This window comes from Triticum dicoccoides, chromosome 6A, assembly GCF_002162155.2.
Source record: "Triticum dicoccoides isolate Atlit2015 ecotype Zavitan chromosome 6A, WEW_v2.0, whole genome shotgun sequence".
Taxonomy (NCBI): Eukaryota; Viridiplantae; Streptophyta; class Magnoliopsida; order Poales; family Poaceae; genus Triticum; species Triticum dicoccoides.
Window position 1 is genome coordinate 125,513,290 of NC_041390.1, and position 15,622 is coordinate 125,528,911.

General features: G+C 44.5%; 1 protein-coding gene across 1 annotated transcript; it reads right to left on the reverse strand.

The window, feature by feature from the left end:
- Positions 1–3,970: 3,970 nt before the first annotated feature.
- LOC119316024 (scopoletin glucosyltransferase-like) lies at positions 3,971–6,248 on the reverse strand. The gene is made up of 2 exons (XM_037590427.1): positions 4,404–6,248; positions 3,971–4,304 (listed from the first exon to the last, which is right to left on the reverse strand). The coding sequence occupies exon 1, from the start codon at positions 6,196–6,198 to the stop codon at positions 4,666–4,668; it is 1,533 nt and encodes a 510-aa protein (XP_037446324.1). The 5' UTR covers positions 6,199–6,248; the 3' UTR covers positions 3,971–4,304; positions 4,404–4,665.
- Between the last annotated feature and the right edge of the window lie 9,374 nt (positions 6,249–15,622).

Sequence of the window (15,622 nt, forward strand, 5' to 3'; positions counted from 1 at the left end):
CTCATAATATAACTGTCATCGAAACCTTAAGCGTGCGGACCCTACGGTTCGAGAATGATGTAGACATGACTGAGACACATCTCTGGTCAATAACCAATAGCGGGACCTGGATGCCCATATTGGTTCCTACATATTCTACGAAGATCTTTATCGGTCAAACCGCATAACAACATACGTTGTTCCCTTTGTCATCGGTATGTTACTTGTCCGAGATTCGATCGTCGGTATCCAATACCTAGTTCAATCTCGTTATCGACAAGTCTCTTTACTCGTTCTGCAATACTTCATCTTATAACTAACTCATTAGTTACATGCTTGCAAGGCTTAGGTGATGAGCATTGCCGAGAGGGCCCAGAGATACCTCTCCGACAATCGGAGTGACAAAACCTAATCTCGAATTATGCTAACTCAACATGTACCTTCGGAGACACCTGTAGTACTCCTCTATAATCACCCAGTTACGTTGTGACGTTTGGTAGTACCCAAAGTGTTCCTCCGGTAAACGGGAGTTACACAATTCTCATAGTTACAGGAACATGTATAAGTCATGAAGGAAGCAATAGCAGAATACTAAACGATCAAGTGCTAAGCTAACGGGATGGGTCATGTCAATCACCTCATTCTCCTAATGATGTGATCCCATTAATCAAATGACAACACATGTCAATGGTTAGGAAACAAAACCATCTTTGATTAATGAGCTAGTCAAGTAGAGGCATACTAGTGACTATATGTTTGTCTATGTATTCACACATGTATCATGTTTCCGGTTAATACAATTCTAGCATGAATAATAAACATTTATCATGATATGAGGAAATAAATAATAACTTTATTATTGCCTCTAGGGCATATTTCCTTCAGTAACCTCTCTCTTACCCGCTATAATCTCTACTTAAACATGGTGCTCAGCGCTATATATTATTTCCCAATGATGTATGGCTATCATATGATGTTTGAGTAGATCCTTTTTGTCCTATGGGTTATTTGATGATCAAGATTGGTTTGAGTTGCATGTTTTATTATTGGTGCTGTCCTATGGTGCTCTCCGTGTCGTGCAAGCGTGAGGGATTCCCGCTATAGGGTTTGCAATATGTTCATGATTCGCTTATAGTGGGTTGCGTGAGTGACTGAAACACAAACCCGAGTAAGGGGGTTGTTGCGTATGGGATAAAGAGGACTTTATGCTTTAATGCTATGGTTGGGTTTTACCTTAATGATCTTTAGTAGTTGCGGATGCTTGCTAGAGTTCCAATCATAAGTGCATATGATCCAAGTAGACAAAGTATGTTAGCTTATGCTTCTCCCTCAAATAAAATTGCAATAATGATTACCGTCTAGTTATCGATTGCCTAGGGACAAATAACTTTCTCGTAACAAAAAGCTCTTTACTAAAACTAACTTAGTTGTGTCTTTATCTAAACAGCCCCTACTTTTTATTTACGTAATCTTTATTATCTTGCAAACTTATCCAACAACACCTACAAAGTACTTCTAGTTTCATACTTGTTCTAGGTAAAGCGAACGTCAAGCGTGCGTAGAGTTGTATCGGTGGTCGATAGAACTTGAGGGAATATTTGTTCTGCCTTTAGCTCCTCGTTGGGTTCGACACTCTTACTTATCGAAAACTGTTGCGATCCCCTATACTTGTGGGTTATCACATATCATCGGCGTATTGGAGAACAGTGGGAGGCAGGTGGGAGAAGATGGGGTGGTGGAGGGCAGCCTCTGAGTTATGGAAGATGTGTTGTTGGAGCAGGTCAGCGACGATGAGGAAAAGGTAGGGGGAAGCCGGGTCACCTTGCCTCAGGCCGTTCTTGCATTGGATCCAGTTGCCAGGGACACCATTCAGGAGGATGGCAGCTTTGCCTGTGTGGCGAATGTTTTGGATCCAGTTGCGGAAGGTTTGGGAGAAACCACGAACGGACAGAATCCTGTCTAGGGCAGGCCAAGCCACGGAATCAAAGGCTTTTCGGAAGTCGGGCTTAAAAACCATGGTTGGTCGTTTGCAAGTGTGACAAGAAATAATGAGATCGGCTGCAAAAACGTAGTTCTCGGTATTATTTTTGTCGGAGATGAACCCAGTCTGGTTACCATGAATTAACATAGGTATGAGCGGTTTGAGGTGAGAGGTGAGGACTTTAGCAACAACTTTGATTGGGCAGTTCTGCAGAGAGATGGGTCTGAAGGCGTCGGGTGAGGTTGGCGTGTCCTTCTTTGGAAGGAGGACAATGTGAGCACGGTTTATACGTTCTCTATCTACCACGCCTTGGTGAAATTGGGAGAAGAAGGGTAGCACGACGCGTTTGACTAAGGGCCAGTAAGTTCCATAGAAGGATGGCCCGAAACCTTCTAGCCCAGGTCTGGCTTGGGGGTTCATTTGGAAGAAAGCAAGTTTGATTTCCTCTTCGGAGAAATTCTCATCAAGGATGTGGAGGCCGGCCACAGCCTGTGGGGTATATAGCGTGCAGATCAAAATCCCAGGATGCATTGGCTGGAGTACCGAGGAGGGAGACGAAGAAATCCCTAAGAATCTTGGCTTTGTGGTGGTGAGAGGTGAAGTCATTGCCGTCGCGTGTGAGTGTAAAGATTTTGTTCTTCCTAAAATGTTGGGAGGTAGACATGTGAAGAATTTTGTGTGTTCCCACCGTGGATGGCCCATGACACTTGAGCACGCCATCTCCAGTAAGTCATTTTTTGGATTGTGCATTTAAGGATTGAGATGATAATCTTACGAGTGAGGAGTTCTGGTTGGGAGAGAGCCCTAGATTCTTCAGCGTGGTCTAAGGCAGCGATTGCAGATTTGCAACAAGATTCGCAAAGAGGAGTAGGGACACGTGAACATGCCCATTTTTTAAGGTCAGACCGTGATTCTTTGAGAGAGGAAGCGAGGGTAGCGGCCGAGTTGGCTGATGATGTGGCCAGGGATGGGGCCCAGCATCTCCTAACAATATCTCCGCATGGACGGAAGTTGGCCCAGCCAGGCTCAAATTTAAAAAAGTTGGACCGAGGGATCGTTGTGGTGACGTGAATGAGGAGGGGGCGTGATCGGACGTGAATCGTGTGAGCGATGATAGAGATGTGTTAGGGAAGGTGTTGGCCCAAGCTAGGTTAAAGAAAGCGTGATCGATCCGTTCTAAGGTGGGCATTTCTCTATTGTTCGACCAAGTGATTGGGCGATCGAGGAGCAACAGCTCGACGAGGGCTAGGCCGTCTAGGGTTTGATTAAAGGCGTTGGCCTCAGACTGCCGGAAGGCATTGTTATTTTTGTCAGAGGGGAAGCGAAGGAGGTTGAAGTCTCCAACAATCAGCCAGGAAGAATCATCTGGTTGTGAGATAGCTAGGAGCTCATCCAGGAAGGATTGTTTGAGCGCACGTAAAGAGGGGGCGCATATATTGCTAATGGCAATGTTGCGAGCACATGTCGTTGATTTCAGAATTAGGGTGGAGGAGAAGGTGAGGTGAGTGAACGAGACAACTTGGAGAGAATTTGTGTTCACGGAAAAAATAGTGTTGCCATTGGTGCCCACAACTGGTAATGAGAAGACTTGGTCGAGTTGACGTGGCAAGAAAGATCTTAGCTTGGGGTCGGAGTAAGTATCAAGTTTTGACTCTTGCGGGAGGGCAATGTGAGGTTTGATCGCAATCAATTCAGGGAGGACGTCAGAAAACTTGGCATCGTCCCCTAAGCCACGTACATTCCAAGAGCAAATAGAGATTGCAACATTACTCGTTAAAAAGGTTCATACACCGGTAGGTAAAGCAGAAGTACAAGGGTTCTACGGGAGCAAAAGTTACATAGTGACGTGAAGACAGTACTAGATCTAATGACAGCAGACACAGTGACCAAAAGAGCAACGACGCACTTCATACATGCGGTGTAACAGAGACGGACGAGAGCGTCGGACTACGCCCCGATGACAAGGGGCAGTGCACGCCTAGGATGCGGATCATGGTGCGTCGTCCTCACCGGAGGCAGAGGCCTCGGATCCAAGAATGGCGTCAACATGGCCGTCATCGGCACCACACAGCAGCGTAATGGCAGCCAGGTCTTCAGGAGAGGCAGGAGGACCATCGGCAGCGTTGAGGCGGGCATCCTGGATGGCATGATCAATGGTTGTGCCCACCTCCGCAGCAGAGAGGCGAGCGGCCTTGGCCTTAACGGCCTTGACGAGCATGGAAGAGTACTTGGCCTCCTTGCCAGCAAGCCGCACGCGACGACACAGCTTGTCTTTGAAGTAGGAGTGGTCACGAGATGTCCTGCGATGCTCCTTGCATATGGTGCTCTCGTGGGTGTCCAGATCCTGAAGAGAGAGATGCGTTCGTCGTGGCAGTGGTTAGCGTATTGTTAACAGAGGCTAAAGGATTCGAATGATTAAGCGTCGGAGAGGATGGGGCGTTACCATTTGCACGTGATGATTCTTCAGCATAGAAAGTGAAAATGGGAAGGGCGGCAGTGCCGGCAGGGGGCGGCACGAGCACTGTGAAAACGGACGTGTCCGACGGCACCAACGGGCCATCACTTCAGTCGAACACTAAAATAGCTAAGATAAAGCAAATGACCAGCAGCCTCATGAAGTGCACAGTCACGACGCTACAAAATTAATGGAGGAGTACACGGCATATCACACATCGGTGCACATACAGAGGACCTGAAGTTATTTTTCACAAATCATGGGCGTCCGTATCGTCCCGTCGCGGCCGATTGATTTGATTATCGTTCGCCGCGATGATGTCACAGTAGCTCCCCAGCAGCTCTTCCACCAGCTTCAGCAAGGCGACACGGGAGGTGCCACCGTCGCTCACCGCTGACTTGGCCGCCTTCTGAGCCCAGGCCGCCTTGGCTCGCATTTTCTGTCCGTCCGAGTCGCCGGCGTCCATCAGCCTCCTGATCTTGTGCTCCACCTCCGCCCTGCCCACCACGGCCCCGGCGCCCCCGGCGGCCGTTATCCTCACCCCGGCGCCGATGATGTGCGTGACGTGGTGCGCGTTCAGGTGCTGCTCGGCCATCTGTGGCCACGCCAGGACGGGCTTCCCCGCTGCCAGGCTCTCCATCACCGAGTTCCACCCGCAGTGGCTCAGGAACCCTCCCACCGCGGGGTGAGCCAGCACGCTCCTCTGCGGGATCCACCCGCGGACGATCCTTCCGTGCGGCCCCACGTCCACCGGCGGCGACCACGCGCCGGACCGGACGGCCCAGAGGAATGGGTGGCCGGACTGCACCAGCCCGCGCGCCAGCTCGTCGAGCTGCTCGTCGGAGACATGGGCCTGCGTGCCGAACGACACGTAGACCACCGACTCCGGCCGCTCCGCCATCTCGTCGAGCCAGGCGAGGCACCCCTCCGGGTCCTGCTCATCCTCGCGCTCCGGCACGTCGCCGGCGGCGAGGAACAGAGGGCCCACCAGCCAGGCGCGCGCGCCCGGCTGGTAGAACGACATGAAGGCCGATACGTAGTCCTCTTCCAGCATGGCGAAGCTGTTGACCAGGACGCCCCAGCTGCGCGCGTCGGACTCGCCGATGTCATCGATAAGGAACCGGGTCACTGGGTCCTCGGCGTCGCCGAGCTTGGTGATCGTGTCCGGGACATCCGCCGCCGTGATCCTCACGTGTTCCGGCATATGGGCGACGTGGAAGCTTGCGCCGTGCTCAGCGACAGGCGGCGGCGGGCTCGTGATGAGCGACCTGCAGGTGGCCATCGAGAAGCAGGACATGCCTTGGAACACGATGCGACGGACGCCTGCGGCGGCCGCGACGCGGTGCGTGAACCCGAGGAAGGAGTCGGAGACGAGCACGAGCGGCGGGGCCGGGAGCGACGCCATGAACTCCGCGAAGGACGCCCGCAGGAGCGCCGTGGCGCGCAGGAACGTCGGGTACAGGTCCGGGCCGGGCAGGGTGTCCGTGGACTCGACGCCGGATGGCAGCGGCGGCAGCGAGGGGAACGGGAGCACCGTGAGGCGCACCGACGCCGGGAGGCGGCTGCGGGCGAAGGCGAGGTTGGCGGGCGTGATGACCACGGTGATGCGGAGGTTCTTTTGGTGCACGGCGAGCGCCGTGGCGAAGTGGAGCAGTGGGAGGGTGTGGCCCTTGGCCATGAACGGGAACACGACTACGTGGTCGCGGCCGGCCTGGTTGCCCGCTCCGTCCGCGGCATGGGTGGGTGCAGCGGCACCGTTGTTGTTGGTGGTGGTGATTCCCATGGCAGGGCGTTGCCGTGTGGTTTGCGGGTTGGGTTCTGAAGGGTTGAGGTCTATGGTGAGGTGACGTGAGGCGAGGTGAGGTGAGGTCACTATATAGAGAAACTCAACGCATGGATCGTGTGTATCCCTTTTGTATATAGGAGTATCTTTTTGATATGCGGAATCAATGCTCTTCTGGATATGATATCTGTATCTCTGTATTATTGCAGACACTTTCTTTTTTCAAGTATAGTCTCGGTGCATACACTTATAAGGTAGTTTGAATTTAATTGTACTTCATCCGTTTCTAAATATAACTTTTTTTAAAGATTACAATATGAACTGCATATGGAGCCAAATGAATGAATCTACACCCTAAACTAGTACATTTATATACATCCGTATATAGTTTATATTAAAGTTTCTAAAAAGACATATATTTAGGAATGGAAGAAGTATAATCTTGTCACATACGGCGTCTATAAAAGGTGAGAAAGTCAAGGCCTAGTTTGAGTGCACCTCTCTATCCAGCTATCTCAAATTTTGGGAACTCATGTAGTAGCGGTTCATTGCCAGTGTGCTATTTGGTTCATTATTGCAATAGCGACGGTTATTATTGCCATAACATTGGTTCATTTATTAGGGCACTCCCTCAAAGCTCAAACTCATATAAAATATTTTAAATCACTACTTTATCTAATAAAAGGTTTTATATTAGTTTACATGAGTACTAGTATTGCAGGAGAATCAATTTTAGTCCACATGTGGCCAGTTTCTTCCTACCATCCTACTCGTTGCTTCCTTTCATGGCTTTGTACAAGTGTGCATGATGGCACAATGCACTTCTGTTGCGTATACCGTTTACATATAATGGGTAATTTTAATGAAGATTGAAGAAAGAGGAACCTAAAGCTCTCCGCGACAAACAACATTTGTGTTCACGGGCAATTGGGCAATATCACTTGCTTCTGGCTCAATGTTTGGCTAACCTCAAGTGTAACCTTTCCAAATCTCTTCATCCACCCTACCAATCCAATCTTCTAGTGTCCAGTGTCATAACCTCTTTTTTTATAACAGAGACACTAGAGGCACCTGGCTTTAAATTAATAAAGGCCATAAACTAGGCAGCTTACCAAACTACAACCAAACCGATAAACCCGAATCACATAATCACCATGGTACATGGTGTAAGGCCCAAAAGAGAAGAATATGCAGACCCGAACATAAGAACCCCTTCCCTACGACGACTGAATGGTACAGAGTTTGCCTATCATGCTTTGCATGGCTTCAATGTCACGTTGTTTCCCCAACGAAGCTCATTACTATAAAAACATATTGCATTTGAAGATAACATCAGCTAGGTGCGACAGGAAAACGGATTAGGTGATGATTTTATTATGGATGTGCCACAAAGCCCAAAGCAAAGCACCCACATAGCGCCACAGAATTCGTTTGTTAGCACCCCGCTGCGCACGGAGCATCTCTAGCAGGTCCCTACCGGACAGAGGATTCCAAGATTGATCGGAAGCTTCTCGCACTACACACCACGCAAAACGTGCGAGATGGCAACAGAGGAAGACTTGATTAGCATCTTTTGGAGCAGCTCGGAGCACACAAGCACCTGTGGCCGACCCCGGCAACTCCCTCTTCCAGAGACTCGAGTTTGCTCGTCGATGATGGTGTAGGGGGGCAACTGCTACTAGAGAGTGGCCGGTGGGCGGCGGGGCAACGAACACAGCATCTGTGATGCCTGCGACGGTGAGCACATGTGTTCCTATGAAGGGGAGAAGTACGGATTCGAGTGAGCACATGTATTACTTTATTAAAAAAATGTCATGAACAAAAAATACATAATTTTCGTATGAATAATCAAAGAAACATGAAATGTATAGTTTCCATCAATATGGAAATATGAAAAATGCCATGCTACTTTACAGAAATGCCATGCTAATTTATAAATTTACAAATGGATGATTAGAAATGTGTCGTGTGATCTAAAAAATATGAATTTTGCCATGGAGATGTTTTGTGAAAAAAGACATATTTTGCAAAACAATTTTTTACCAAGGACCAAAAACAAAATTTCATGTTGTAATATTTTTGCTTTATTTGGTCTACTATGCAAAACATCATTAAAAAAGACATGTCAGTGAAAAAATAATTCCATGCCAATAAAAAATAAAATTATTAGCCTCTTAATAATAAAACTGTCATTCTCTTAACAATAAAATGTCAGACTCTCAATAATAAGACTACCATCCTCCTATAATAAAAATGTCATGTTATTAAATAATAAAGATGTCATGCTCCTAATCATAAACTACCATCCTCTTAATAAGAAAAATGTCATGTTATTGATTATTAAAATTCCATGCTCTTAGTAATAAAAATGGCATACTCTTAATAATTAAAATGTCATGTTATTAATAATTAAACATGACATGCTATTAGTAATAAAACTGCCATGTGAGAAAGTAAATAAATTATAAAACTGCCATGAAAAAGTAATAAAATTTCCCAAATGTTTGCATGGGTGTATTACAAAAAAGACCTAAAATTTTCCATGCTACATAAAACCCATGGCAAGTTCAGAAAAATCCCCTCTAAAAATTAGAGATTTTCTGTTTTTTCAAAAATGGAAAATATTCAAGATTTTGGATTTTTAAAATAAAACAAAATAAATTAATTTTTTTCTTCAAATACATAAAAACAAATTTTATTGCATGTTTCCACAAACCTACTTCGGCCCAATTGGTGAAGTGTGCTCAGCTGAGGTCTCGAGCTCCCCTCCCCACGCACCTCACGCGAATTTTTTGGGGAAAAAGAGTGAGCGTCCGTCCGAAAACATTTTATATCAAATGACTCCAGCTCATCTACGTGGTGTCGGTCCTGTGCCAAGATAACACAGGAAGGCGCTCGCTAGGGTTGGCCTCCTAGCAAATGTCGTCGGATAGAATTTTCGTATATATTTGTTGGCTGGTACTCCCTCCGTAAACTAATATAAGAGCGTTTAGATCACTTTTTTAGTGATCTAAACACTCTTATATTAGTTTACAGAGGGAGTACCACACAGATGGTTGTGTCGCATTATACATGCTAAAATGTAAATAAAAAAATATAAAATCCTAAACATGATAAATACTACTCCCTCTATCCCAAATTGCTTGTCTTAAATTCATCTAGTATAAATGTATCCAAACATGTTTTTATATTAGATACATCCGTATCTAGAGAAATTTAATAAAAGTAATTTGGGACGGAGGCGATACTAGATAGTTGGACTACATTGTAATTTACTAATAATTTTTCTATTGTGTTAGCTGACATTTTTTAACATCAAAGTACTTTTTATTGCAAGGTGATCACCATATTATCTTTTATAAGAGTATCAACAATCTTTACGGGTGGATCTTTCATCCACCCCGCACACACCTTACTTCTAGCTAGTTTGGTTAAATCATGGGCAACACAATTAATCTTTCTAGGAGCATGCCAAAAAATAATATGCGGAAAATCACACGCAAGGTGATATATATCAAAAACTGCCGCCGATAGACCGAAAGAGTGACATCCATTCTTCATTGTCTCTATCACCTCGATGTTTTCAGAGTTCACCTCTATGCGGTTGCACCCGAATGTATTTGCCAAATTGAGACCAAACCATAAAACCATAAGGCCAGTGCCTCGGCCATAACCGCATCTTGGCACCAATCGATTTCTTCGTTTCCTACCACGATGAATCTGTCATTTGAGTCTCTGATGATAGCAGTATAAGGGTCCTTGAGTAAGTCTGGGTCAAAAGCCCCATTCACGTTTAGCTTCACATAGTTGCTCCTTGGTCTTTCCCAGCCATGTCGATTGATCATCGCCTTTGCATCACTTGCTATAGTATAGTTAGCAACCAAAGCTATGATTTTCATCGCTAAGAACTTAGGTTCCTGGATGCACTAACTTTCTCCTCTCCCACCATAAATACCATGAACCAATAGCAATTGCTTCCGTTGAATTTTTCAGACCGAGGACCACACATTCTTCAGGTGGTTGTAGCAATAAAGATTCTAGCACAGCTTGTCCCGCATGATCCACAACGCATGATTTATCAATAGCAAAATACAAACACAGTAACCGTCATACCCCTTTAGCTTTTGCACAAGTGAATAACAGATGTTTTGGCTAACTTTTTTTTAACTAGTAAGCATGTACGTGCAAATGCACGTCTCGCCTAATATTACAAATATATGTGAGAATTAACATACACAAAAAGATATTTTGATTGCACTAAAAATATTAGAAATCAAAAAAATTTAATATAGCATCATATGCATATAGAGCCAAAAAGACACTACTATCTTAGTATTGTCAATGTAACTGCGTAGGTGCACCAAGAAGTGCTTCCTTAGTTGGTCCCCATCCTGAATGAGAATATTAAGTTATTATCTTAGGAGTTTTCACATAGTAGAATGTCAAAATGCGAAATAATGAAAACTAACCCTGCAAATTGGTAGATTGAGACCATTACTATTCCATGACTGCATAGAACTAAAACTAATGGAAAAAAAAGGAGTTTCAAATCACAAGGAATGGTGTGCTGCCAGTGGATAACATGGACACACACCATCAATGTGATGGGTAACAGGACTTGTTGATACTAACACTAAGCTCCAGATGGGAGGTAACCAGTGAGTATAAAGCAATGGCCATACAATATATTTTGTCATCTCAGCAAGCCATCTAAAGCATAAAAAATACTTCAGGCCAGCTTATCATTGAAATCATGTGGGCTCATTATAGACTTTAATCCCAACATTAAATACTCAGAACATGGTATGGTACAGTCCCCCAAAAAATGAACAGCAGCAAAGGGTCATAACTCCCCAAACCTAATAAACATTATCTATGTAATGGAACAACTGTGCTTCTAGTTATGTGGTAGGCTTCGAGGTTGGCTGGAAAGTTTAAAGGAATTCAAATCAACATTATTCCTAGCAGAAAATGGTTAAACGAAATTAACATATTTTTTAGAGGTAAACAGAAGTAAAATCTGCACATTGAGAATCATGTAGAAATTAGACTGAAGTTCTAAACCGTTATCATATATGTGAGTTTTCTACTAAGCTTAGAATAATTTGTGGTCAGGCTAGCCATGTAAATCACGATCTAGCTTGAACTGCAGACCAACTTCTCCATCAATCCTGAAACAAAGCAAAAAAATGAAAACTTAAACATCTGATATATATTCTTTGGAGGTACCGAGATGTATGATCTAATTTCCCCTTCCAGTATGCACAGATTCTTAGCATAAAACATTTTTTATGCTAATTTATACATGTGTGGACCTGACATATAGGTGACCTACTCTGTTTAAGCTTGAAAGCTTCTGAGACGAAGTTGAGAATATGAAGTGAAAGCTTGGAAACAACCAACTAAAACAAACATCCGTAATTTTCGATGCAAAACTTGAGCGCTCCAAACAACCAATGCAAAATTACTTCCACCAATAATATGGTGAACATTTGAACACATTAGTCGGCGATAAAGAAGATAATCATATGCCAAGTAAATAATTCAGGTTAAAAATAGCATTCGACATTTTTTTATTATCATTTAAGTTTGCATTAGAGTGCCATTTACTGAGAATTTCTCTGATTTGTCTAAAAAAAGTCCCTGATTTTTATATGGTGGCTCGCCTGCATCAGCATCTTCCTGGAGATGTGCCGGTGTGTAATTCACCAACGCATTACAGAGCACAGGCTTCTCCAGTGGCCAAAGAGTACCTGTATCAGCAGCCTTTTCCATAAACAATAAGATATACAGTACAAAACTGATACTCTAGAATCTGTATAATAATGTACAGGTATAGAGTTCATTGACAGTGAGTCCATCAGGACAGGAGTTTGCATCACAGATTTACAATAATAAAGCTTGCTACTGATACTACAAGATATGGTGGCATTAATTGAGGAAGGGGACATAAGACAACAGGCAGGAATTGTACCTTTTCAAGAATATATCTTTGAGGAAATAAATAAATAATCTCACATGGATACATAGTCACTCAAACTTCTTATTTCAGGTACTGTTTGTTTTCATACGGTTACTGGTTAGTATAGACAAGCATGTCATTTTCAATGTGCTATCCTACAGAATGAGGCCTAGCAAATGTAGAAGATGAGTTGGATTGAACAGTTGTGCATCATAGATTCATAGTTCACTCAAAAAGGTAACAAATCTATGCAGATGACACAGAGCAACAGAGAATCAACTTCAGTGCAACCACTGACATTAAGTACTTTCTATAACTGCAGCAACATCTACAAAACTCTGAATATCTGATTGGCAAGGTCAGTAGTTCTTTCTTCTTGTATAACAGGAGTGTCACCTCTTATCTAACAAGCAAGCATTGTCAATACACAAGTCTGAATGTGTATAGGAATCAGATAATTTTCTCCAATATATGTAAGATCACCCGTACGAGATTGATATCAAGATCCAGAGAGCGTTTCACTCTATGTTCCAAGGCTTCATCTGTATCATAAATGTATAGCTGCTGTACTAAATGGTCCAAACGTTTCCTACTCAACATACCTTCTTTATCTTCTGCCATCATCCAAACATATTGTTCTCTCAAACGCCGCCGTTTCTTCCCAGAAGATGCCTCTGACACCGATAAATGGTTAGAATACTTTGTCTGTAAACTCGAAATGAGTCAGTCCGTAATGATTCGCCAGCATACTTTTCAGTTGAACTTATCGAACTGAGTTACTTCTAGGCAGAAAGCTTTCTTGTCCCTGGGCCCCTTCAATCATAGATGACCCACTGCATGGTGTGTTTAGCATCTTGACGGAAGATTGTGTTGATTCAAGTTGACCAATACCTACAGTGCTACATTGCATCATATGCACTTCATAGTGTTAGAAATTATTTGTCGAAACGTCCACGTGATACTTGGACGTTGGTGGCTGCAGCTTTCTTTGCTAGTCTGGAGATCCGGAGCTTCTTGCAGTGCTCTGCTTTCTTCTCGTCGGATAGACTTGCATACCACCCTTGACCACTTCATTTGTTGCACCCAACGCCTGCATCTTCTGGGCGATGGTTCATATCAGTCGAGGCTGCAGTGGTACATATTACACCTGCAACAATAGGAAACATAACACATTACTTACGACAGCACAATCTCTCAATACAATACTCTGCAAAGTTAATGAACGAACCATGTGTTTGACGTACTTGCTCATGGTCAATGCTAATCAGAGATGCAGCCTTCTTTTCTGCGCGGACCGCCCGTCGCTTCTGGATGTATTCTGCTCTCTTGTCATTGGACATTCGCGACCACCCATTTTGACCACTCTTTGGGTTTTTTTCTCGCAGTTCTTTGCCCGCTTGATTTGCATTCACATGAATAGGCATATTCTTGAGGTCTTTAAACGGGCAACATTCCCCTGATCCTACCGGGGATGAAGGTGGATGATGATTCTTCATCAGTGTCACATTTAAAAAACAATGGGATTAAAAAAACAAAATGGCGAACTTCTTAAATCAGGTCAAGCACATAATGATGGTACACCTCTAATAAATTCATAATACACAGGGATCTAGACTGGATTCTTAAATGTTGCGAGAAATGCACAGGGATCAAAACTGGATCCTTAGAAGTTCACAAGCTTTTATGTAGTACTTTTCTTGCAGTTTAATAGGCTCTGTTTGGCATTGCGTTGGATTATGATAATTCAGCTTATCAGACCAGCTTTTGATGTTTGTTTGACCAACTGTTAGTTTTGTGGCTATTTTCCCACAACTGATTATTAAACAAGCATATGGAAGCACAATACATCATAGTTGAGCAACTGCAAGCTGAATTGGAGGCTCATATAAGGCTATATGCATATATCAGTACAAGGAAGTCCTAGGTACGAAAAAGAAATTGAAAAACAAAACGATACTTCAGTTGGGTACTACCTCACTTATCAGCTCCACCCTTTCTATATATAGTAGTATTATAAATTTATAATATGATGAGTGGCAAAGTACAGACCCAATATTTAAAAGAGATGTATGAGTGCTTTTGTTTCTCTGCATTGCATCTATTCTCACCTTCCAAAATTGTCAATTCCTGTAAAGACATGAATTTCACATCAATCAAAAGAGATATCTGAGAGTTTTTTTTTTGCTTCGCCCTATAGACCCTGTAGAAATCTCCTCCTGACTACATATAATTTGGAATCAAATGGTTCGGATAAATCCAGAACAGAAACATGCAATCTGTATACACTTCAAGCATGCAAGCAGAAAACTGAATATGAAGCACGTCGTAGTGGTTTACCAAAAGGAAAATCACATGGGTTTCTTCTAATTATTCTGTTGGCCTATCCATGGTGTTCCATGAAACCAGATCCCTTTGATTGCTATATAGAGTACGAGGTACACCGTACACCCAACTGGTGGCTTGATGTTAATGTGAAAAAAACCTGATCAAAGTTTGCCGCTGGCGAGGGCCTGAACGTGGCGGCGTTGGCGAACCGCACTCGAGTCCGTGGGGCAGCAGCCGACCAAGAGGAGAGCGGACAGCGGCGAGCCCGTGGGGAAGCAGAGGAGGAGCGGCGAGCGGTGATGGCGATGGCGATCCGCGATGCATCCGTTGGGCAGCAGAGCAGAAGGGCGATCCGCGGAGGAGGAGCGGCTGGCAGGGCGGCGGCCGTGCGCTGGCGTCTGCAGCAGAGGAGGAGTGGCGGGCAGGGATGCCTACGGCGATCCGCGGAGGTTCGGAGTGGCAGACGGGACGGCGGCCCTGCGCTCGCGTCGGGGACAGAACGTGTGGTGCGTTTCTCAGCGGAGTCGTGCGTGCAGTTGGATGATACGTGGGGTACTGAGGATTAGTGGCCTGTTTAGTTTTTTTGGGTCGATGGCTTGTTTAGTGGCTTGTTGTGTTAAACACGAAAGACTTTTGGGCCATTAGATCTTGTCGATGGACGCGCCTGATTGTTTGGATCTGCCCCTCTCTTCCTTTTATAGTAGTAGTAGATGGCATGGTGGGTAATTAAAGCGTAAAACGCGTTTAGTATGCTGGAGGGATGTAGACCATCAGATTGCAGGTTTTGATGGATAGAATGATCTGGTTCTCCGTCCTCTTTTTCTTATATAGTGGTAGTAGATAGAACAAGCCAAAGGTTATACAAGTGTGGGAAAAAAATTGTGTGACAAACTATGGCAAAATTATTCGACCAAAACGGGCCCTAAATTGCATGATGTACTTACAGCTTAGTCGGTTTATAAAGTACGTAGAAAAGTAGAAAATTCGAAAACAAACCGGACAGCTGTAGTATAGACGTGGCCGAGCCCAAGTCGGAGGACTTACCGACCAAGCAGTTCACTTGGGCCCAACAAACGAAACCACACGAGATCTTCAACCCGACCACAACTGCAACAAGGCCCGCCTCTCTCGCCGATC

What these genes read in the sequence shown, in the direction of transcription:
- LOC119316024 (XM_037590427.1), bottom strand. Translation starts at nt 6,198, where the DNA reads ATGGGAATCACCACCACCAACAACAACGGTGCCGCTGCACCCACCCAT.